The 23225-nt window shown below is 52.4% G+C and overlaps 1 protein-coding gene across 1 annotated transcript in view; it reads right to left on the reverse strand.

Moving 5' to 3' along the window:
• TAB1 (TGF-beta activated kinase 1 (MAP3K7) binding protein 1) overlaps positions 1-23225 on the reverse strand; it is a 31914-nt gene that overhangs the window by 3954 nt on the left and 4735 nt on the right. The window contains exons 2-9 of the mRNA XM_045872496.3: positions 13943-14079; positions 13422-13575; positions 6955-7041; positions 6293-6431; positions 5017-5130; positions 4321-4432; positions 2284-2428; positions 495-717 (exon numbers count right to left, since the gene is read on the reverse strand). Of these exons, the coding sequence (XP_045728452.1) occupies positions 495-717; positions 2284-2428; positions 4321-4432; positions 5017-5130; positions 6293-6431; positions 6955-7041; positions 13422-13575; positions 13943-14079 (1111 nt within the window). The remainder of the gene's footprint in view (positions 1-494; positions 718-2283; positions 2429-4320; positions 4433-5016; positions 5131-6292; positions 6432-6954; positions 7042-13421; positions 13576-13942; positions 14080-23225) is intronic.

Genomic DNA, 23225 nt, shown 5'->3' on the forward strand with positions numbered 1-23225 from the left:
GAAAATAAAGCGTCTCAGCCTCACCCCCGACAAGGCCCAGGGACAGAGCCAGGCTTCGGGGGACCCTCTGTCCACATGTGTAACCTCGCCTCCCTCTCTTCCTTCCAGAGCCTCAGCTCCTCAGTAAAAGGGGGTGCCACCTGCACCTAGGGTTTTCAGGAGGCCTGAGGGAACTCCGTGGACCCAGCAGACACCCAAGCAGTGGCGGCTACCATCCCTATTATGTGGCCTTGTGGCTTGGCAAAGCGCTTGTTCACGCACTCAGGCCTTTAGGAGGTCTGCCGGGCAGGTTCTAGGATCCTCATTTCACAGGCAAAAGGAAAAAAAAAACAACAACAAACTCAGATCAGAAAGCTTAAAAGTCAGAGAGACCAGACTGGAACGGTTCCAAGCCAGGCCTCTGGCTCCACGTCCACTCCAGGCAGCAAGGCCCACCCCAACCCCGATCCCAGCCGGCCTCCTCAGGGGGCTCCCCGTCTATACTGCGCACATACCTGGGGCCGGGGACGGTGTGGGCTGGCTCATCTCGCCCAGCGGGTAGCCAAAGTTCCTCACCAGCAGGGTCATATCCTCGTGCCTCGGGCAGAACTTGGCACGCTCGCCACCGCTGGCAAAGGTGTCCCCGTGGATGCGCTTCACCCGGTCCACCACGGCCTGGGCCACGGCATCCAGGGAAGTCTGCTTGGCGAACTCGGTGTCGATCATGGCGGCGATCTCCTGGGGGGAAGCGGGAGCAAAACCTGGTGAGGAACAGGGAGGGGGAGCCCAGGACTGCGGCCCATGACTTCAGAGCTGAATCCAGATGCTTGGGGGGCATCAGCCAAGCAGGTGAAGGAAGTCTTCACCAGCCAAGCCTGTAATCTAAGCTTTTCAAGGTATTCAGGATAATTCTTCTGGAACTTTCTCATTAGAAAAGGTGTGACCTTGTGATCTCTCCAATTGTTGGCTTCCACACCAATAAAATGGGGGATAATATCCACCTCGCTGGGTTATTAGGCAGATTAAATTGCACAGTGGATGGGAGGGCACTCTGGAGACCACGAAAAAGCCTCGTACGAATTGCTGTTATTATCAAGTTTCCTTTCCTGGAACAAACTTACTGTAGGCTACATTACACCATTTTTGTTAGAGATAGGGAATATAGAATGAAGACAGGCCTCAGAGAAGTCCACTATCCAGTTTACTCTAGAACCCAGCAAAAGCCACTGGATAATTCTTTGGCAAAGACCAAAAACAAGGAAAAGAAAGAAAAAAAAAAAATCACACTGACAGTAAGTTCACAAACACAAAATCCTCCACATGATGGCTGGCCTGAGTCTCTTGGAGGTAGGAGAGCTGGGGCAGGTCACAGGAGATGACCCGAGCTCGTCTGGGGTGGGCTCAGGTCCATCACTGACCGGCCATCGCCTCAGAACCTCAGGCAAACCCCCTGAACTCCATGAGCCCCAAGTTCCCTAACTTGACGTGGCAGTGAGCCCCTGCCTCTTGGGTTACACGGCTACTGGCAGGAACGATAAGACAAAATGGATGAAAAACCTTGAACATGGGTTATCAGGAGTCAGGCACATGAGACATTTTCTTCCTAATTTTTAATTAAAAAGAGGACAAAGCAGAAAAAGTTACTTTCCTACAGGAAGCACAAATGGAAGGAGACACACAACCTGAATTCACTATCCAAGGTCAGGAAAAGGCAGCTTCCCTTCAAAATCATCCTTGAGGTGACTGTCTCGAAGCCACAGCGTTAGGGACAATTGTCTGACACGTGTGCTCTCAGCATAGGAAAATTAAGCGGCTCCCACTGGCAGGGGACCCAAGCTATCACACCTCGTCCTCACCACAATCCCACAAAGGTAGATGTTATCACCTCCTTTGTCAGAGAGGAGGAGCAAGCTGTGAGCAAGTGCAGCTCAGAGGGGAGGGGAGGGGAGGCGGAGTGAGGCTGAGGCTCAGGCCATACCCTCTGGGCCCTCCTTGGACCAGGGCCCTTCTCAGACACACTCCAGAGCAATGTGCCCCTGGAAATTCACTTCCTGGGGCCCTGGGGACAGAGCCTGCTTCAAGCCCAGAACAAGCACAGCTTTTGGGTGGGATGGGTGTTCTCGGAGCGCTGGACATTTTCTTCCCCCAGCTTTGAACGCACAGAAGCTGTCTGGTGAGGGCATTTGAGAACCGGAGCTCTGGGTCCCTGAGCACCGTGGAGTGAGCAGGAGGGCTGGCTGGGTCCTCAGGGGAGCACGCCGCGCTGCAGGCTGGCTGGTGGCGCTCTGCCCAGGCCGGGCTCACCTGGTTGGCCTGCCCGGGCCCGTGGGCCGCCTCCAGAGCCTTGTAGAGCCCCTCCGACATCAGCACCAGGAAGCCAGTCACCCCATCCAGGGGCTGCGCACCGTGGATCTCGGGCTCCGCGATAATCGGCTTGGACTTGGCGGCACTGTGGGAAGAGAGTGTGGGGAGAGCTGTGCTTGGAAGGGTCCCAGGGGACATTTCTTCTGCTGACGGCAAGAATCTACCCAGGATGTAAAGTAAAATGCACATGTGACAAGAGGAAAAGAAACAGAGGAAAGAGAAGACCAGAAAAACAGACCTGTCTTCTGAGGGTGGCTCCTAACGTAAAGCTCTGAGGGCCCGGAGAGCCGCTGGGGTCAGGACGGTGAGGGTCGGGAGCCTGATGCTGGCCCCGGGCCCCATCCCGTCCACAGCCCCCGTGCGGTGGCAGGAGGGACAGCACGAGGGTGGGGATCACTTTTAGAAGCCCACTTCTACCGGGCTCCTCCAGAACGAGTACCCACGCATACCCCACGGCCACTCCCCGGGGGCACGGGGACCCTTCACCGAGGGGCCAGCAGAGCCAGACGTCACAAAGCGCCAACAGGTGCGCATGCGGAGGCAAGTCTAAGACGTTCCTGGCAACAGCGCTTGGAAGAGCAGAGTCTGGAAATATCCTGGGAGCCCATGAGTAGGGGCTGGCGAGCACCGCTGCAGGCCCACTCCGGGCCCCCGAGAGCCATTTCAGAGAGTGCCGCCAGCCTACCCTGCGCCGCGCAGCGGGGAGGACAGCATCCATCGGGAATCAAGGAGGGTGCAGGGTGCTGGAAAGGGCAGGCCAGCCCCGGCAGGCGTTTTGGGAGGGGGGCTTCCCCCCGCAAACACCCCCCACACACATGCGCACAGGAGCTCCGGGGCAGGATGTGGGAGAGACCAGCAGCTTCTGGGGAAGGAGTCCAGGCTCGGGGTGGAAGGAAAACTTACTTTTCACTGTGTATCCTTGGCACTATTTGAATTGTTTTGAACCACATATGTACTTTCCAATTAAGCAAACAGAACCCCACAAATTAGAGACAAAAGTTTCCAAACTCAACTGCCTAAATCCTGTGAGAGTGAGGAGTTGTAACCATGCTTTCTAGGCCATGAGGAGTCTGGCTCTGATGCTGGGGACTCTGGTATGACCCCCCATAGCTCTCTCTGGTTGTGACGGCAACACACACCTCCCGGTCCCCCCCAACACCCCACACACCCAAACCACACCCCCACACACATACCACAACCCCCCACACCACATACACCCACCACACACACACATACATGCCACACCCCTCCACAAACCACACACACACGCACACCCCCCTCCCCCCACATGTCTATTTTCCCAATCACTATTAAGGACGTTGCTCTGGATTCAGGATGCCTGGGTTCAAGTCCTGCCTCAGCCCCTGCAAGCCCTGTGACCAGGCAGGCTCCCTGATGTCCCTGCATCTGTTTCCTCAGATGAACATACCTTTGGGGCAACAACAGCACCCACCTCACAGGGCCCGAGTGAGGACTAAGTAAGACTGTGTGTAAAGAGCTGGGCACAGGCCTGGTACAATAATGGCCCACAATCATCACTGCTGCCCATTTGCTGCCCTGAGCCCTGGGTGGCACCTGGAAGGGAAGTGTCCTCGGAGGGCCGTGTCCACTTCCTCCTGCACCTCTGCCCCGGGCCCAGCCACAGGCAGCACGGATCAGCAGGCCTGTGGGCCGTCCCTATCCACACCTGGTGGCTCGTGCCAACGCTGGTCACTCCTATCAGGCCCTGTGGCACTGGCTGCTGCCCTTGGCTTTGACTCAGCTCCAGAGCCTGACCCCTTGCCAGCCCAGCTCTATGGAACGCCCGCTCCCGGCCTGTTGGGTCTAGGGCCACACACCAACCTCTCTGGAGGAAGGAAAGTCTTCTTGGGCTCTCAACTACCTCAACTGCATCTTTTTGTCCCTAGAGCCTAAAATCTGCTTCTGCCCAGACCCTCTTGGCCTTACAAACAGGGGGCAGCTAGGCCGGCTGCCTACCTGAGTAGGTCGATGTCAGTGTAGCCATATTTGACCTTGTAATCCCCGATGCGTCTGGTGCTCTCCTGCCCACAGATGATCCCCACTTGCTTGATCTTTCCTGCATCCAAACCTGCCAGAGGGAGAACAGGACAATCCCAGATCCTGTTCATCATGAAGAACGAAAAGAACCGCATACAGACATAGCCCCCAAAACAAGGCAAAGAAGACCCCCTGAACGGAAAATGAAGTCACATCAGGGCACCCTAGGGAGCAGCTCACACGGAGCGCCCCAGCGTCCTCAGTGCCCAGCCCCATCAGAACGCCCCCTCCCTCAGGGCCCTGGGCAGGGAGGGAACGGCTATGCCGTGGTGGCTGCGACCTTGGGACTTCTCTGGCCTCTTAGTCTCTAGCAATCATAGTACCTACTGCATGCTCGGTACTCTTAGAAGCACTTTATATATAAGGACTCTTAACCTTCACGATGCCCTGCGGCAGGTGTTACTACGATCCTCATTACAGATGGGGAAACTGAGGCACAAAAAACTTCCAAAATTCTGAACAGCACTAGCTAGTAAGGGGCAGAGCTGGGATCCAACCCCAGGCAGGCTGGTCCCAGGCCCAAGGTCACAGCCTGAGCACTTCACTCCTCTCCCTACACGGCCCCCAGAAGAGGACAGAGGGTGAGCCTTGGGGGTCGGCCCCACCCTGACTCACCCAGCTGAGAGAGGCGGAAGAGCTCGTCCTCGTTCTCTGTGGTGTGGTCCACGTTCAGCTGGGTCACCTGCAGCCCGTCCACCGTGGATTTGCATAAAAGGGCACGATTTGTACCTGCAGGAGAATTTGAGAAGCTGAGCCAAGTCTGCATAAGGGGAGGATACGGGGAGGAACAGACGTGTTGAGCGGAGAGAGAGAGAGAGAGGAGGCAGGCATCTCACACAGGGAAATCCTTGAAACGAGCAAAGAAAATAGGCTTAGGGGACGCCTGGGTGGCGCAGTCGTTAAGCGTCTGCCTTTGGCTCAGGTCATGATCCCAGGGTCCTGGGATCGAGCCCCACATCGGGCTCCCTTCTTCGCGGGAAGCCTGCTTCTCCCTCTCCCACTCCCCCTGCTTGTGTTCCCTCTCTCGCTGTCTCTCTCTGTCAAATAAATAAATAAAATCTTTAAAAAAAAAAGAAAAGAAAATAGGCTTAGATCACTGGGGTGAGTCACCAGTCAGGGCATGCTGATGATATTAAGGAATTAGGTTAAACTTTCCCAGTGTCATCCTAGGATAATTATGATTTTACTAGGAGACCTTTTCTCTAGAGAGACGTACTAAACTATTTACAAAGAGATAACATGACATGATGTCTGGGGTTCACGGGCACAAAGGGCTGGAGAAGAAATGAGACTGGTCTCGAGGAGGTGACTGTTGGGGCTGGGGGATGGGCACACGGGTGTTCACTCCCTGCTTTTCACCCTATCTTTTCACATTTTTGAGTTCTGTCCACAATGAAATCTTAAGGAAAAGAGGGACATTATCAGTGGGGTCTCTACACCACTCCTACAGTAATCTGCACCCTGTGGGTAAGACCTTGGGTTCCCAGATGGCCTCTTCTTTGCCCACAAATCCAAATATCCTTATGGCCCCTCACCCAGCCCATCTCGCCATCCCTCCTGGGATGCCGAGTGGGTCTTCCACAGCCAGGCAACCTCTTCCAGAAGAGGAAGCCACTGAGGTGACCCAGAGAGGGGACACAACTCGCCCATAGCCAGTTGGGGCAGAGTGGGGACCACAGCCGGGAGGCCTGCCTCCTAGCCGGTACCGCTAACTCCCCGCACTGGGACTGGGGCATTCCTGTGCAGAAATAGGGAAACAGACCCCGGGGCCTCAGGAGACACGGGCTGGAGGGCTTACATGTCTGGGAAGCAGACTGCCCAAAGAACACACAGACCTTGAGGCTGATCTCTCGCCCAGCACTCCCCGCCCTGGGACAGGTAGGCGGCTCACCGACATTGGCGACGTAGAGCTTGCTGTTGAGCAGGACCGCCACGACAGCCATGGCTCCTCCCGAAATCTCCCTCTCCAGTACCTTGAGTCTTTCGAGGATCTTCTGATACTGAGGAGGCAGCTGGTGCTGAGGGACACCCTACAGGCCATCATCAGGGGGTCAGAGCAGGCTGGGTCCTCGGAGACCATCTCACCAGCTGTCCCTCCCTTAAAAGGCAAGGATCCGAGGGCCTGGCCAGGATGAAGCCGCACTGCAGCTCAAGGGCAGGCTTCTCGCAGGAAGGCCAGACATGACCTTACTCGTCCTGTCGGTTCTGGAAGTGCCGGTGGCTGATGTGGGCGGGTGGGTGATGAGGGCTATGGACAGGTTCAGGTCGAGGACTGAGCTGGAAGGGCCTTTTCTCACATCCTTCACTGCCCACCCCCATGCCGAACCTGAGTGAAGCTGCCCACAGTGGGCCAGGGAGGCCCCTCGGCGGGGGGGTGGGGGGCTCTGCAAACGCACTGTTGCCCAGTCCCTCAGTCAGGAACTGTCCCCCTAATTCCTGCTGCTCTGGCCCAGTCATGTCAATGGCTGGGGAGTGACATGGCAGGTAAGTCCCTGCTCCTTGCAAAGCTGGGCCCTGGGGTGCTTCCCTGCGGGAGTAGGCTGGGGAGATTACCTCTGGCAGCTGGGACTGGAGGCTCGCCTTCTCAGCCAACGCGTCATCGATGGACTCCAGGAAGCTCCTTTCCACCACATCGAAGGCCTGGAGGCACAGAGGACAGGGAGGGGTGTCAGGGAAAAGGACAGTTCAAAATACCATTGTCACCAGATACTGAAATGTCTATTAATAGTGACAAATTCTGGGGTGCCTGGGTGGCTCAGGTGGTTGAGCATCTGCCTTTGGCTCAGGTCATGATTCCAGGGTCCCAGGATCGAGCCCCACATCTCCCTGATCAGCGGGGAGCCTGCTTCTCTCTCTGCCCCTCCCTCCTACTCTGCTCTCTCTTGCTATCTCCCTCTCTCTCTCAAATAAATAAAATCTTAAAAAAAATAGTGACAAATTCTGTACAAACTGCAGGTCATCACGTGGTAGGGGCTTCACACGTGGTACTGCAAGGCCTGTGGTTCCCACAGAGCCGTGCTGGACAGAGACGTCAGCCCCATGGGGCTGGAGCCTTCTAGGTAGCACTGCAGAGACCAGAGAGGCAGGAGCCTGCGGAGAGGTTCCGAGCAAGGCTTGGAATCAGGCCACCTGGGGTGAATCCCAGCTCTGCCACTTGTCTGCCGGGCAGTCTCCATCTCATCCACGAAGGAGACCAGCGCTGCTCTGGGGGGGACTGAGATAATCCACCCTGCGCACCCAGCACCTGGCTCAGCGGGAGCCAAGGGCAATGACACCTCGTATCATCACTACATCCTGCCAGTCAATTGCCCGTCAGCCGGTCACACTGCTGCCTTTCAGGGGGTAGAGGGGTGGGGGAACCAGCCGAAAATCACTGGTGCGGGGCCCTGAGGCCATGAAGGCCCTCTGGCCCAGGTGCTGAGGCTGGAAAACGGCCGGGAACACTGTTTTCGAGGAATAGGAGTCCATCCTTCTCAACGAAAACTAAGTGCCTCTGGACATGCTTCCAAAAAGAGATACCAGGAGGAAAACCTCCAGAATATCAGCAAGCAGAAAGCAGAACTGGCCAGTGAGTCCCAGCAAACCCGAAGTGAGGAGGCAAGGCCCAGGGCTGCTTGCAGCCCCAAGAGGCTGAGAACCTAAGCCTCACCTGGATGAAAGGGATCATCCTAAATTACCGTTCCTACCAGAGCTCAGCCCTCTCCCACCACACCCCTTTGTCCAAGGTACATCCCTGACGCCCCTCTCCCCAGGAGGATCCCTCCAGAGCCCACCCTGCCACTCATGGGGAAGGACTGCAGCTGGCTGCCTGGTCCTGGACTCTGGGGATGTGGAGAGCCCCTGTGTGACGGGAACAACTTTTGAGAAAAACAACTTTGCCTTTGAGTGGCTGCCTACATGTCTGACAGGGTGACAACCCTGCTCCTAACCAGAGTCTGGACACTTAGATAATGGCCTGAGCTCAGGAGTCCCACCAAAAATTCCCGCTTCGCAGTTCCTGGGGCACCTTTTAAAATAACCATGTAGAGTTAAGGCTATGAAAAGTAGTGACCTCCACCCCAACCACCTGGTTAGTAACAGGTGCTTGCCACCCTGCTCTTTATCTCGTGCTGGCTCCTGACCTGGGAGGGAGGACTGTCCACCCACCCACCCCCGCTCAGTGGCGCCCTCTTGCTTCTGGGATCTGTAAGTAAGAATAAATCTGTGGCATGTGGGATTGCACCTTCAGTCAGAACAGTCCTGTGGGTCTCCCGTCCCCAGAGGGGGTGCCTGGAGGCTGAGGGAGCCACCTGCCAACCTCATGACATCATCTTTATACAATATACCTGCTCTGGCTTCCCAGCACAAGCGGTGACAAGGATGGGATTGGGGGTGGGGGCAGTCTGTCCTACATGATGCCTGGGAGCTGTGAATGGCTTGCTAACTTCCTCCCCCAGACTGATCCGGTTCTCCGGGAAGGGACCACTGCTTGCTGGCCGTCCGCGGTGTCGCCTGGCACTACGCCGGGTGCTGCTACAGATGCCCACCCTAAACTGTTCGTGCTGTGAAAGGTCAGGCTCCCCTGCAGAGACCGGCCAGCAAGCCCCGATCTGAGGCGGATGTTTCCCATTCGTCTCTGAACGAGACCCCACTGGGTGTCTGGTCTGGAGGTGACTGGTTATAATCGCAGGTGAAAGTCGAGCCCCAGTGAGCTAACTAGGACAGTAGGGTTCTGCCTCTTTCCCCGCAGGGGCGCAGGCTACACGGCCCCCGGGAGCCAAGGAGAGTTCCCCTAGATTAGTGCCGGAAAAGGAGGCTGGCTGCTGGGGCCGTTGTGTCGGTGGTCGGGGCTGGCCGCTGAGCTTGGGCGGCCAGCCCTAACTGGTGGCACAGACAACTCCACCAGGGGCATCAGGCACCCCGGGTCAGCGCCTTCTCTGTTGCTGTGTTCCCTGCTGTCACAAATCATTCCCCGACCCCAGGGGATGCTGGGAGTCCCGCCCCGGCGTGCTACAGCAGAACGAACCCTCACTAAAAGCAGGGCCCCAGAGCACACGCTACCAGCTCCTCCCCAGTCCCCAGAGGCTGCAAAACTACTAGGCTCTTGGAAAGCTCTGCTGAAACGGCCCGGGCCTTCCTGAGCGCCGTGGTGTAACAGGCCCAGCTGTTGCTGCTACGTTCCCGGGGCTGCAGGGCCTTCCCGGACACACTGGTGAGCGCTGCACCAGAGGAGCCGCCTCCCCGGATGTACACCGGGCCACCCCAAAGCCGGAGGCGGCGGCACGAGTCGGGAAGGAGACAACCTCCATCCCAGGTGTTCCTGGCTACCTTCCATCGCACCACAACATCCAATGATGACCAGCATGGCCCGGAAATGGAGACCGGTAACTATGCCAGGCTGGCAATGCAAGATCTTCTAGAAACATTTGTTCAAAGTGGGGAGAAGGGTGCTGACTGACTCTTATGGGACTTTGAACTGACTCCGAGCTGCTCTTTGCAGCGGCTGAGATGGGTCAGTTTGGGTTAGCCTGGCCAACAACTCTAAAATTCATAATTGGTTAAAAAAGCAAAACAAACCACTCAAGGTACTAAGGACCCATTTTATTAGAGACACCCTAGAGGACCCCCGGACTTGGCGCCACAGGGCCTCCAAAGGTGTCAAGCCACAAAAGCAGGAGACAGACAAAATCAAAAAGGCGGTGGGCTCTGAGGAAGACATCCCCTAAGCCTCGGGAGCCCTCGGAGATAAGGAGGAAGATGCTCCGCCTCTCCTGACTCAGATTTAAGCCCAAATCTTGTTTGCCCCTAGAGCCAGGAACCCAATGGAGGGGCCCTAGGGGATACGGAGGCTTCTGGGCCCCTTCTGGGTACCCACGGAGGGGTGGCCTGCAACCCTCCCGAGATGACCCATAGGCCTCTCTGGGTAGCTCCGGAGATCAAGGACCCTTCATGACTTGCTCTCAAGACGGCCAGGACCCAAGTTAGAGGTCTTTGCTTAGGTGCTGTGGATGCTGTCACCTCCTGGCATGCCCCAGCCCCAACAGCAGGACCTGGATCCCGGGCCCTGACCTCTGAGAGGGGCAGCTGCCCAAAGCCCCTGCCCCAGGGACCCAGCCGTCCCCTGGGGCCTGTCCCTCCTCCAGGAGACAACCATCCATATACTTCTCTAATTACCCACTGGGACACATAAAGACATAAAGACATTTTACTGCTCTTGTGGACGCTTCCTGGGAACCCCTCCCCACATCAGTGAGGGGCACCCTTTAAATGATAAGGCGTAACAGGCAAGATATAGAAGGCGTTCAGCCTCCATGGGATGGGATCCACCTGCAACACAGAGGTGGGGCTATTGCCCCACATAAAATTCAAGGGCCTTAACTGGTCCTGTAAAGGCTGGGAAATTCCAGTCGAGGTTAAACACCAAATGTGAACTATTCAGCCTCCCACCACACTAGGGCAAGCCCGCCACGCCCTGTGTCTCCTCACACTTCGGAGGCAACACACACCACACTCTCCTCCATTCTTGATCCAGGCACCAGCAAAGCAGGGAGAAGCTCCACAGCGAGCTCAAGCTTGAAAGCCTGCTGGCTCGGAGCACCTGGGTGGCTCAGTCAGTTCAACGTCTGCCTTCGGCTCAGGTCATGATCCTGGGGTCCTGGGATCGAGCCCCACGTTGGGCTCCCTGCTCAGCAGGAGCCTGCTTCTCCCTCTCCCTCTGCCGCTCCCCCTGCTTGTGCTCGCTCGCTCTCTGTCTCTCGCTCTCTTGGTCAAATAAAGAAATAAAATCTTAAAAAAAAAAAAAAGAAAGAAAGCCCGCTGGCTCAAAGGTCAACTCATCAAGCCTGCTCCCTTGTTCCCTCGGCTCCTTCTTCCAGGTGGCCTAGGCGTCCTGGGGACGACAGACTAACCACGGCCCCTCCTGGCTGCCTGTGGGCTTCCAGCCCAGACGGCTGCACGCCCTCAGAACCTCGGATTCTGGCTCCTTCATGGGCTGTTAGCAACCGAGGCCCTCACGGACTGGGGCTGCCCTACTCACTTTCCTCATGATATCAGAGATCAGGGACGGCTCCCGGCAGTGGCTCGACACCGCTATGGAGGGCAATTTGCCACAGCGGAAAGGGTCCCTTGGGGAACGGGCTAAACTCAGCAGGGCAGGTCTTTCCCAACTGCAGGAGGATGCGGCTTCCGCGCTCCTCAGCCACCTGCCCACGGACCTTGGGGAAGCCGTGACAGAGCCACCACTGCCTGAGGCCCCGGCGAGCTGGGACAGCGAAGGGGGTCTGTGCGCCTCATGGATGGCAGCACCCCCACCGACTGTGGCAAGGCAGGGTCGGCTCGGCCTGCTCAGGACAAATGGCTGCACCGTGCATGGCTGCCCACGACAAGCCTCTCGTCCATATTTTTACCGACTCACGGGCAGCTGCTCACAGGCTGGCGGTTTGGTCAGGCCAATGGCAGTGGGGTGACTTTCACAGGCAAGGCCGACCCATCGGGGCTGTTCCAGTTTGGAGGGCACCAGGGTGGCGAAGGTCACCCGCACTCGAGCACACGCAAACACTAGCACACCAGGGGCTGTCTCTAACCTCCAGGTGGATTCCCTCACCTGAATCCCAGTCACCACCCATTTGGGGCTCTCAAGCACAACCCTCCACTCCGAGGACAACTCCACCAGCTCTCCGATCCTCCGCTCCACTGTTCCATACTCCTTCTTCCCTGGCCTAATGGGCCCCTCTGGTCACTATCCCTTCCAGTCTTGGGGGAGCTGTGACCACAAGGGCCTGAGCTCCAGAAGGGGCACTGTGCCCCTGCAGTGCTTGCAAAATGCACTGTTTTGAATTGCAAATTACGCTCCCAAACCAAAGGCCGGAAACTGCCATTCTTTGGGCCTGTGAGGGGACAAACCTCTTAGCTGCTGGCCAGTTGAATTCACTGGGCCACTTCCTCCATCGGTGGGCACGACTCACTGCACTGTTACAAGTGTGGTATGTACTGACTTATGGCCCGTACACCCACCTGGAACACCTCTGTGGGGCAGCAGTCTTTCTAAGTGCAACCTACCGCCAGCAAGGCCTCCTGACGCCATGACTCAGATCCTCAGATCCAGGATCTCCTGTTACTGTCCACATAACATAGCACTGGGCTCTCCAACAGGACCTCCATGCACTTTCACCTCGATCACAGGCCTCTGGCATTGCTGAATGCCACCGTGGGCTTTTAAAATCTTTGCTCCTTAGGACGCCACCTGGCTCAGTCAGAAGAGCATGTGACTCTTGATCATGGGGTTGTAAGTTCGAGCCTCACGCCCCACGTTGGGTGTAGAGGTTACTTTAAAAAAAAAATAAAATCGGGGCGCCTAGGTGGCTCAGTCGTTGGGCGTCTGCCCTCAGCTCGGGTCATGATCCCAGGGTCCTGGGATCGAGCCCCACCATCGGGCTTCCTGCTCAGTGGGAAGCCTGCTTCTCCTTCTCCCACTCCCCTTGCTTGTGTTCCCTCTCTCGTTGTGTGTCTCTCTCTGTCAAATAAATAAATAAAATCTTTTTAAAATAAATAAATAAATAAATAAAATAAAATCTTTTGGGGCGCCTGGGTGGCTCAATCAGTTAAACATCTGCCCTTGGCTCAGGTCATGATCTCAGGGTCCTGGGATTGAGTCCCGCACTGGACTCTCTGCTCAGCAGGGAGTCTGTTTCTCCCTCTCCCTCTGTGCCTTCTCTCTCAAATAAATAAATAAAATCTTTAAAAATAAATAATAAAATCTTTAAATAAATAAAATAAAATAAAAATAAGATCCTTGCTCCTTAAGTTACAGGGCAGTAAAGAGCTCCTAAACCTCCTCACTGCCCGGGGCCCTTACCACTTTAAATTCTAGGCCCCACAGCCATTACGCTCCTCACACCCTGCCACCGGGAAAGGCTCCCAGAGCGGGTTCCTCTGCGGGAGGAGCCGGCAGCATCTTCAGACCAAGCCTAGCTAACCTAGCACTTTGCAGTTGCCAGGCTGAGCTCCCGGGGGACCCGCTCAGCCAGGCCGAGCATCCCTACCTGCAGCAGCACGCGCCGCACGTCCGCCTCGGTGTGCTCGGCGCTGAGCTGGCCCAGCAGGAGCTCGGCAGACAGCCGCTGGGCCACGAAGCTGGTCACTCGGTTGCCATCATAGCCATTGAAGACCCCATACAGGAAGCAGTTGTTCTCACTCCTGCCAGAGAGGGGGGGAGCAGCTTGAGACTGGGGGCTTACAGACGAGTGACACCAGTTCCCAAGGGGAGGGGACGAGGGCCAGGATTGTGGGAGACCAAAGACACAGCAGCGGGGGCTTCAGCTGCCCACCTGAGTCTCCCCACATTGACCTTCCTTCCCCGCGGGCACGGCCTTCTGGGACACTTCCCGCCCCCACGGTAGCAGGCCCTGGGTGGGTGTGAGGGCCAGCTGTGCAAGGGCCAGCAGCAGGTGCCACCTCCCACATCTCAGTGGCGAGCCCCATTTGAGAGAGGTGCAAAACTGTGGCTTTTTCTTGCCCACAAACCTGCTTCCCGTGCCCAGGGGGACACTGCCCGCATGCTCACCTGAACTTGAGCCAGCTGTCCTCCGGTGGGTGGCTTTCGGTGCCCTTGCCTTCGGCAGAGTAGCTGCGGTTGGAGGCCGAACCAACGCCAGAGAGGTGGCAGAGCGGCAGGTCATCTGTCCAGCTTGGTTGCTGTTCCTGAGAAGGACACCAGGAGACCGCGAAGCGTCACCTTCTCCCCCAGGACAGAGCCCTCGCCTTCTTCCCCAACAAAAACTAGTAGCCCCAGAGCCCCGTGGACAAGGTTCCACTTCCTCCTGGAAAACAATGCTTGTACAAACAAACACCTACAGAAGGGTCTGCATGTTTTTATGGGTAGTCCACAATGTCTTTCTCCAGGAAACGTAGAAAAGCCTAGAGCTCCCAAATTCAAGGCCCAGCAGTGGTTTCCAAGCATGAGCTGGGTTACAAAACATGAGACACACGGGTGCAGCAAACTCTTGGTAGAAAGCTCTTTGGTAGCTCCCCACCTCTCGCCGCTGTGGCTCTTACGCCAGCCCCTCGGGCACTGGTTCTAACTGGAGGTCTCCAGGCCCAGCCCCCAGAGTGGCCAATTCTGGGGGGCCCCGGATACCAGCAACAGCAGATCCTCCAGGTGACTGATTCAGGCGGCCCGGATGGCACTGGAGAAACGGCCTTTGCGAGCAAGCCTCCGTCATGCCACATGCCGCTGGGGCCTCTGCCCCTGCTCCGCTCCGGTGACCTCTTCCATCTGCTCCGTGCCACATCCTTCTCCACCAGTACAAGGCCCCCAGCACCGCACTCTTTTCCCTCTGCGTGAACAGACTCCTTATCCTTGTCTAGCAATTCTCCATGCCTTCGGGACTCTGGCTCAGCAGTCACCGCCTCCAGGAAGTCTTCCTTCAGGAAGACCACCCCACCCCCAGCCGGGGCTTGACTGACAGCCCTCCCATGCACTCCTACTACACCCGGCTCCCTCACTCCGGCCTGCCTGTGTCTGACTGCCATTCTACCCCATGGATCTCAAACGAGACTGCTCAGTATCATCACCATGGAGCTTAGAACCTTACACATGCGCAGGCGCACACACACAGCTGTCCAGGCCTGGCCCAAACACAGATTCTGAATTGCCTAAATCTCCTCGCAGTTCATTCTGAGCGTCTGCATTTTTTAAGCCCCAGAAACAACTCTGACACAGGGCCCAGGTGCAATCCACTGCTTCTCACTGAGAGCCTCCCCAGGGCCGCCCCTACCCAAGTGTCAGCCCAGTTCACAGGGGCATTCCCAGGACCACCGGGCTGAACTATTGGAAACCGAAACAACTGGGAGAATCAAAAGTCACCTGCAAGGAGGACAAAGTTTGCATCGGATGCTGCACTGAAATATTAAACAGGCATGGCTATTGTGTGCGATTGCTCGCAAGGTAGCAGAGCCTTCAAAGAAGGCTGTGAAAACCACTTCGATGGGCTTTTGGAGTCAGGTATGTAAAAGGCCTGTGGTTAGCTTGTGACCCTTGTGTCACCCCTCTGTAGCCACACCCTCCCCTAGCCCTGTGCTAGGCCACTACGGTGTCTTCTCAGTAACATCTTTGGTGAGGGGCACCTGGGTGGCTCAGTTGTTAAGCGTCTGCCTTCAGCTCAGGTCATGATCCCGGGGTCCTGGGATCGAGCCCCGCATCAGGCTCCCTGCTCTGCAGGAAGCCTGCTTCTCCCTCTCCCACTCCCCCTGCTTGTGTTCCCTCTCTTGCTGTCTCTCTGTCAAATAAATAAATAAAATCTTAAAAAAAAAAAATCTTCGGTGAAATTAGGCAGTACATGACTTTTTTTTTTATTGTGATAAAACACATATAGCAAAATTCACCATCTTAACCGTTTTTAAGGGTATAGTTCAGGGGTACTAAATATTCAGTGTTGTGCAGCCAGCCCCACCATCCATCCCCATGGCTCTTTCCATCTTGTAAAACTGAAACTCCGTCCCCACTGAACACTAACTCCCCCTCCCCAGCCCCTGGCACCCACCACTCCGCTCCAGGTCTCGAAGGGCATAACCTTTTGAGACGGGCTCCTCTCACTCAGCACCATGCCTCAAAGCTACCCACCACAAGCTGCTGTGACAGCAAGTTTGTCCCCTCATCACAGAGTTTTCCATCAGATGGATGCAGAAGCCCATCCGCTCATCCACTCAAGGGCATCTGGGCTATTTCCAATTTGGGGCAATTATGGAGAGCCGGTATGAACAGTCATGGGCAGGTTTTTGTGTGAACATGACCTTTCACATCTCTAGAGGAGGGATGAGATGGCTGTCTAATTTTGTAAGAAATGGCCAACTGTTTCCCAAAGTGGTGTACCATTTGCGCTTCCGCCAATAAATGCACAGGGAGAGTTCCAGGGGCTCCACATCCTCACCACTGTAGGGTCTCCTTTGTTAAATGGAGACATTCCAGGAAGTGGGTAGTGCTAGCTCATCAGGGCTTTGATCTGCATTTCCCTGGTGGCTAATAATGGTGTTAAGCATCTTTTCATGTGCTTCTTTGCCATCGCCACATCTTTGGTGAAGTGTCTGTTTTAAGTCTTATGCCCATTTTTTTTTTCTTATGTCCATTTTTTAATTGGGTTGTTTTTTCACCTGTCGAGTTCTGAGAGCTCTTTATGTTTTTGGATAAAGTCCTTTGTTGGACATGTGATTTGCAAATATTTTTTCCCAGCCCATACCTTGTTGTTTCTTCCCCCCCTTTTTTTTTTTTGCAAGATTTATTTACTCAGAGAGAGAGAGAACAAGCAAGGGGAGGGGCAGAGGGAGAGAATCTTTTAAGCAGACTCCCCACTGAGTGGGGAGCCCGACTCAGGGCTCGATCCCACAACCCATGAGATCATGACCTGAGCTGAAACCAAGAGTCAGAGCTTAACCGACTGAGCCACCCAGGTGCCCCTGTAGCTTGTTATTTTATTTGCTTATTGGTATCTTTTGCAGGCCAAGAGTTTTTAGTTTTGATGAAATCCATTTTATCAGCTTTTTCTCTCACGGTGCACGCTTTCGTGTTCTGATAACTGTCTGCCTGGCCCCAGCCACAGAGACCTAAGTTTTTCTTCTGATAGTTTCACAGTTTCACATTTAGACCTGTGATCCATTTGGGGTTAATCTCTGTATAAGGCAGGAAGTTTAGGTCTAAGGTTTTTTTTTGTTTCACATATGGATATCCAATTGTTCCAACACCATTTGTTGAAAAGACTGCCCTTTCTCCATTAAATTATCTCTGCACCTCTTTCAAAAAAAATTAACTGGCCGGCCTTGTGTCGGTCTATCTCTGTCCTCCACTCTGTTCCATGGATCCATGTGTCCATCCCTCCACCAATTCCATGCTCTTGATTACCATAGTTTGATAAATCTATATTTAAAATCTCTATTATCAAATCTACATGTTATTTATAATCTATATTATACAATTGGGTAGTGGGTTGCCTCTAACTTCATTCTTTTTCAAAATTATTTCAGTCAACCTAGTTCCTTTGCTTTCTCTATAAATTTTAAAATTAGCTTGTCTATATCTACAAGAAAATCTTGCTGGGATTTTGACTGGAACTGTTTACAGATCAATTTGAGATCTGACATCTTCACCGTGCTGAATCTTGCAATTCATCAACATGGTGTGTCTTTAATCTTACTTACGTCTTTTTTTTTTTTTTTAAAGATTTTATTTATTTATCCGACAGAGAGAGAGACAGCGAGAGAGGGAACACAAGCAGGGGGACTGGGAGAGGGAGAAGCAGGCTTCCCACCGAGCAGAGAGCCCGACGTGGGGCCCAATCCCAGGACCCTGGGATCATGACCTGAGCCGACGGCAGACGGTTAACGACTGAGCCACCCAGGTGTCCCTAATCTTACTTACTTCTTTATAAGACTTATTCACAAGATGTCACCACAAGGTCTGAAAAACCACTAATGCCTATTAGTAGCCTTCGAAAACAGAAAATATGACCGAAACCTAGCCGTGGAAAAGAAACAGCAACAAGAGCTGAAATTCTGCTCAGCTTCTGAGGACACCAGGTATGTAGGGCATGTGTTTCCTCTCTCGCTGTGTCTGTCAAATAAATAAATAAACTCTTAAAAAAAAAAAAAAGATTTTATTTATTTGAGAGAGTGAGCGAGAGAGAGAGAGAGAGAGAGAGAGCACACGAGCAGCAGGCAGAGGGAAAGGGAGAAGCAGGTTCCCCTGCTGAGCAGGGGCCCTATGTGGGGCTTGATCCCAGGACCCTGGGATCATGACTGAGCTGAAGGCAGACGCTCAACGGACTGAGCCACCCGGGCGCCCCTCTAGCTGGAATCCTGACCGGTCTCATTCGAAAGCAGTATAAATGTCTCTCTTAATATAAATGCGAACTACCTTAATTAAGTCTTGGAATTCACATGACGTTATGCAATTAGAGTACATTCAACTAATACAAACACGTATTCAATAAACATGTACTGGGCATTTACAAAAGGCTGGCCTTCTTCTGGGTGCTGGAGCCACAGCGCAGAAAACGACGGAGGGTCCTTGTTTGAAGCTTCCTTTCTAGTCAAAGAGAAACCGCAAACATGTAATACTATAAATAAAGCTATTTCAGACAAGGATATGCGCCATATAATATACATAACTAGGGTAAGGGGACAGACAGTGATGGTGAGGGCTCTTGTAGATGAAATGGTCAGAAGAGGCGACCTCTGAGCCAGACCCAAATGATTATGGAGCAGTGACCATTTCAGAAAAGTGGGAAAGGAGCCTTCTAGGCAGAGGAAACAGCATGTGCAAAGACCCTGAAGTGGAAAAGTAAGTGTGTGAGGTTTAAGGAGGTCCAAGAAGGCCAGCGTGGCCTCTGCAGTGACCAGAGGGGAAAGTGGCTTGCTATGGTGTTCATACATGTGTACCTGGGTGGGAACAGGGTAAGGCTTTCCATGCCACTGAAAAGAGTTCACTGCCAAGGAATTAATTATTTTTCAATGAACTGCTTTGTGCCAATTATCCCTTAGGTCTTAGATCTGATTAATGTACCACCACTGTCAGAGACCTCACAAAGGCAACCTGGCAAATAAGTTTCTAAAAGAAGTTCTTTTTTCTAGGGTCTGTCTCTTGCCTCCAACTCAAATGAGATTAAGCATGACATTAAGCACAAAAGCATCTCCCTAGTCAGGTGTGTCCCACGTCCTCCTCCTGAAAAGATGGGTCAAGAGACCAATATTCAGCACCCCAAAGTATCACAGCTATTTTAAAGCACGGCAGAAGGGGCACCTGGGTGGCTCAGTCGGTTACGCGGTTAAGGGTCCTGGGATCGAGCCCCGCATCGGGCTCCCTGCTCAGTGGAGAGCCTGCTTCTCCCTCTCCCTCTACTGCTCCCCCTGCTTGTGTGCTCTCTCTCTGTCAAATGAATAAATAAATCTTTCAAAATAAAGCACAGCAACAGATGTTTACACTTTTTAAAGTACAGAAAGTGATTAACTTAATCACTGTCTGTGATTAAAGATGAGATTAAGACGGATTGAACTTGTCCTCAATCAGAAGATGAACAATACAAATGTGTCGTCCTGGATGCAAAACCTGCATTGCGCTGCAACCGGGGTGCTTCCTCTGCCATTGCCTACCTCCCACAAGGGACAGGGACAGGCTTCCAGGGACTCGAATCCTTCCAACAAATTCGTACTTTCCAGCAAAAAATAAATATTACCCAAGCAACTTACGGGCCCACTTGACACTGAGATAGGCTACAAAAAACACTAAGTCTTTTACAAGGAAGGAAGGAACAAACTGGAACAGATGACCGAGGAACTGGCCGCGTCCGCATTTCAGGGCACAGGGACAACTCATCTGAAGGCATTTCCTGATGGCGCCCATGACATTGCTACCAGGAGTGGGCGGATGCTGCCCGGACCGCCGCAGCCACACTCAGCTCGTGTGGGAAGAGCAAGCCCTCCCAAATCCGAAAAACTATATGACAGTGGTCAATCTACTTACAACCATCTTGTTCTTCCATATTGATGACTAGTGCCTGGCCACCTCTACAATGTTAAGTGCTCTTTTTGAAATCTGATTTTCATAATGTTGAGCTAGCAATATTTTGGAAATATAGTTGACTCTTGAACAATGCTGGGGTTGGGGCACCAACCTCCTGCACAGTCTAAAGCCCACATGCAACTTCTGACTCCCCAAAAACTTAACTATTGAAATAGGCTACTGGTGACTGGAAGCCTTACCAATAACATAAACAATTAATTGACATGTTTTGTATGTCATATGTATTATATAACGAATTCTTACAATAAAGTTAGCTAGAAAAAGGAAAATATTAAGGAAATCATAAGGAGGGGCGCCTGGGTGGCTCAGTCGTTAAGCGTCTGCCTTCAGCTCAGGTCATGATCCCAGGGTCCTGGGATCGAGCCCTGCATCGGGCTCCCTGCTCAGCAGGAGGCCTGCTTCTCCCTCTCCCACCCCCCGTTTGTGTTCCCTCTCTCGCTGTGTTTCTCTCTGTCAAATAAATAAATAAAATCTTAAAAAAAAAAAAAAGAAAGAAAGAAAATCATAAGGAATGGGGCCCCTGGGTGGCACAGTCGGTTAAGCATCCGACTCTTGGTTTCAGCTCAGATCATGATGTCAGGGTCCTGGGATCAAGCCCTGTGTTGGGCTCCATGCTCAGTGTGGAGTCTGCTCAAAATTCTCTTTCTGCTCTCCCCCTGCCCCTCCCTCCATACACCTGCTCACGCACTCGCTCCCTCTCTCTTGAATAAATAAATCTTAAAAAAAAAGAGAAAATTCTGAAGAAAACAACATACACAATACAGTACTGTATTCATAGAAAAAAATCTGCATATAAGTAAATCTGCACAGTTCAAACCCATGTTGTTCAAGGGTCAACTGTATAATATTTGATTAACTAGCAACTGGTTTTCAGATCAATGGGTATGGACTCCAGCGCTGTTTATTTAAGGACAGTCTTTGTCCATTGCCAATAATAACACTCAAGAAAACAGTAGTCGATGGATAGTTAACATGCCATTATATGTACTTCAGTCGGCACTAATGCCAGCATCTTAGTGGGGAAACACCAGAGGCATTTTCATTAAGATCAGAAACACAGCAAGGATGCCCACCTTCTCCATTACCGAACATTGAACTAGAGATGTCAACCCACACAATTAGGTAAGAGAAAAAAGAAGCTGAGCTTAAGAATTGCAGAAGTACAATTATCTCTATTTGCAGTTGACAGGATAGTAAACCTCAAGAATTAATGTTAAAATTAACTCAAATAAAAGAAATCGGATAGAAAAATCAAGACACAAAAACCAAGAGTCTTTATACACTTAAAGAAAAGATCGGCATCCAGCCTCCACATGAAAATCCCCGCTTGCTGTCAACTAAAATCACAAAGTCTTTGTCCTCTGAGGTTCTCTCCAGTCAGTCTCCCCCAACCACACTCCCATAGAGGATTTCTTTAAACCTAAATTTACATTAGCTGGATTATATCTTAATGCTTTCATCTCAGCCTTCCAGCCTGTTGACATAATTTTGAATCTTACCCTTTGAAGATTAACAATCTCACTCAGCTGTCTGTCTTGTACAGCTAAGGCCTTCTCTACAGTGTTCCAAATGGTTTCTAAAAAACTGTGACCAGAACAAACAAGCGTGGGAAGCTAACCTACTTCTGGCAGGAGGAGTCCACACCAGCACAGGGGGGAAGTAACACCTCTACCAAAGGTTTGCTCTACTTGAAAGGCCAAATGTATTTTGGGGACCTCAAGGAAGGAGGCTACTGACCCCACAGGTGCAGCCGCAGAAACGGGCACACAATTTAAATCAACTATTTATATATATTAAACTTGCTGAGCAAAGTCCCACTTATTTCACACTGACACTCTTTAAACTTAAAGTCCCTAGCCAATTGGACTTGACTGGCTCTTAAGATAAAGGAGAAATAAGAAAAAATTACCCAAAATCATATTAAAAAGTATCCATGGTGAGACAAGGCCTCCCTCCCCTTTCCTTGTCTTTCCGAGTCCTGTCCACCTCCAAAGGCCCTGCTCAGATCCAACCAGCGCCAGAGGCCCATGTTTCCCAAACCTCAACCAGCTGTTCACTATCTTCAAGGAATTACCCCCTTCATATTTTTTCTTTACACTGCCACATTTTCTTTTACTCAAACGACTTCATTTTGAATGTGAACATTTTTGGTATTATAAGTAGAAAACCAGTATCACTTGCTGTATCTTGAAGATAATAAAAAATGAAAACAAGATTATTAAATTCTAGCTGAACCTACTGCCTGCATTAGACTCTGAGCCAGGGCCCTGTTCTCTCTGTTTAAAAAAAACAAAAACCAAAAACCAGAGGGGTTAGGACACCTGGCTGGCTCAGTGGGTGGAGCATGTATGTGACTCTTGATCTCAGGGTTGTGAGTTCAAGCTCCACACTGGGGGTAGAGATTACTTAAAAATAAAATCTTGGGCGCCTGGGTGGCTCAGTTGGTTAAGCGACTGCCTTCGGCTCAGGTCATGATCCTGGAGTCCCGGGATCGAGTCCCGTATCGGGCTCCCTGCTCAGCAGGGGGTCTGCTTCTCCCTCTGACCCTCTTCCCTCTCTTGCTATCTGTCTCTCATTCTCTCTCTCTCAAATAAATAAATAAAATCTTAAAAACAAAAACAAAAACAGGGAGGAGACTAGCAAGAAGCAGAAAGGTGTTAAGGACATACCAGGACCAAACCAAGTCTTTCTCTCTTGATCTCATCAGTTTGAAAGAGAGCTGAAAAGCAAATAACCTGTGTGATATATAACAATGAGTTTTATGCCGCACACACCAAACCCTCTCACTGTACGTGTCCCTCACTCTGGGAAAATAGCCACCCAAGGCTGCAGGGCCCCTTCCCTGAGAAATCCATCCTAGTGGTTCACGAGACATACTGTCGTGAACCTAGTGGTTCACGACAAAAAACCATCTGGGGTTTTGGCAACTTTCATGCTATAGTTTGGCATTGGGCTCTTGGTTTTTGTTCTTTAAGTTTATTCATTTAAGCAATCTCTACACCCAACGTGGGGCTTAAACTCACGACCCTGAAATCAAGAGTCACACGCTCTTCTGACTGAGCCAGCCAGGGGTCCCTGTTTTGTTGTTGTTGTGTTGTTGTTCTTTTATAGCCTAGTACTGTTAATTAGCTACTTATTTTGCTGATTCCAAGACGTGTATTCTCAATCTTTTAATATCTGAAGCTGATGTGTTACACGTTAATTAGCAAAGTGTTTTCTTTCTTAGTAGCATATAAAATAATGACGGGTCCTTATAATTAATGGTGTCTTGGATCCA

Source organism: Mirounga angustirostris, unplaced genomic scaffold, assembly GCF_029215605.1.
Source record: "Mirounga angustirostris isolate CCGP_5_RB_7025 unplaced genomic scaffold, mMirAng1.0.hap1 SCAF_5, whole genome shotgun sequence".
In the NCBI taxonomy this organism is placed as follows: domain Eukaryota; kingdom Metazoa; phylum Chordata; class Mammalia; order Carnivora; family Phocidae; genus Mirounga; species Mirounga angustirostris.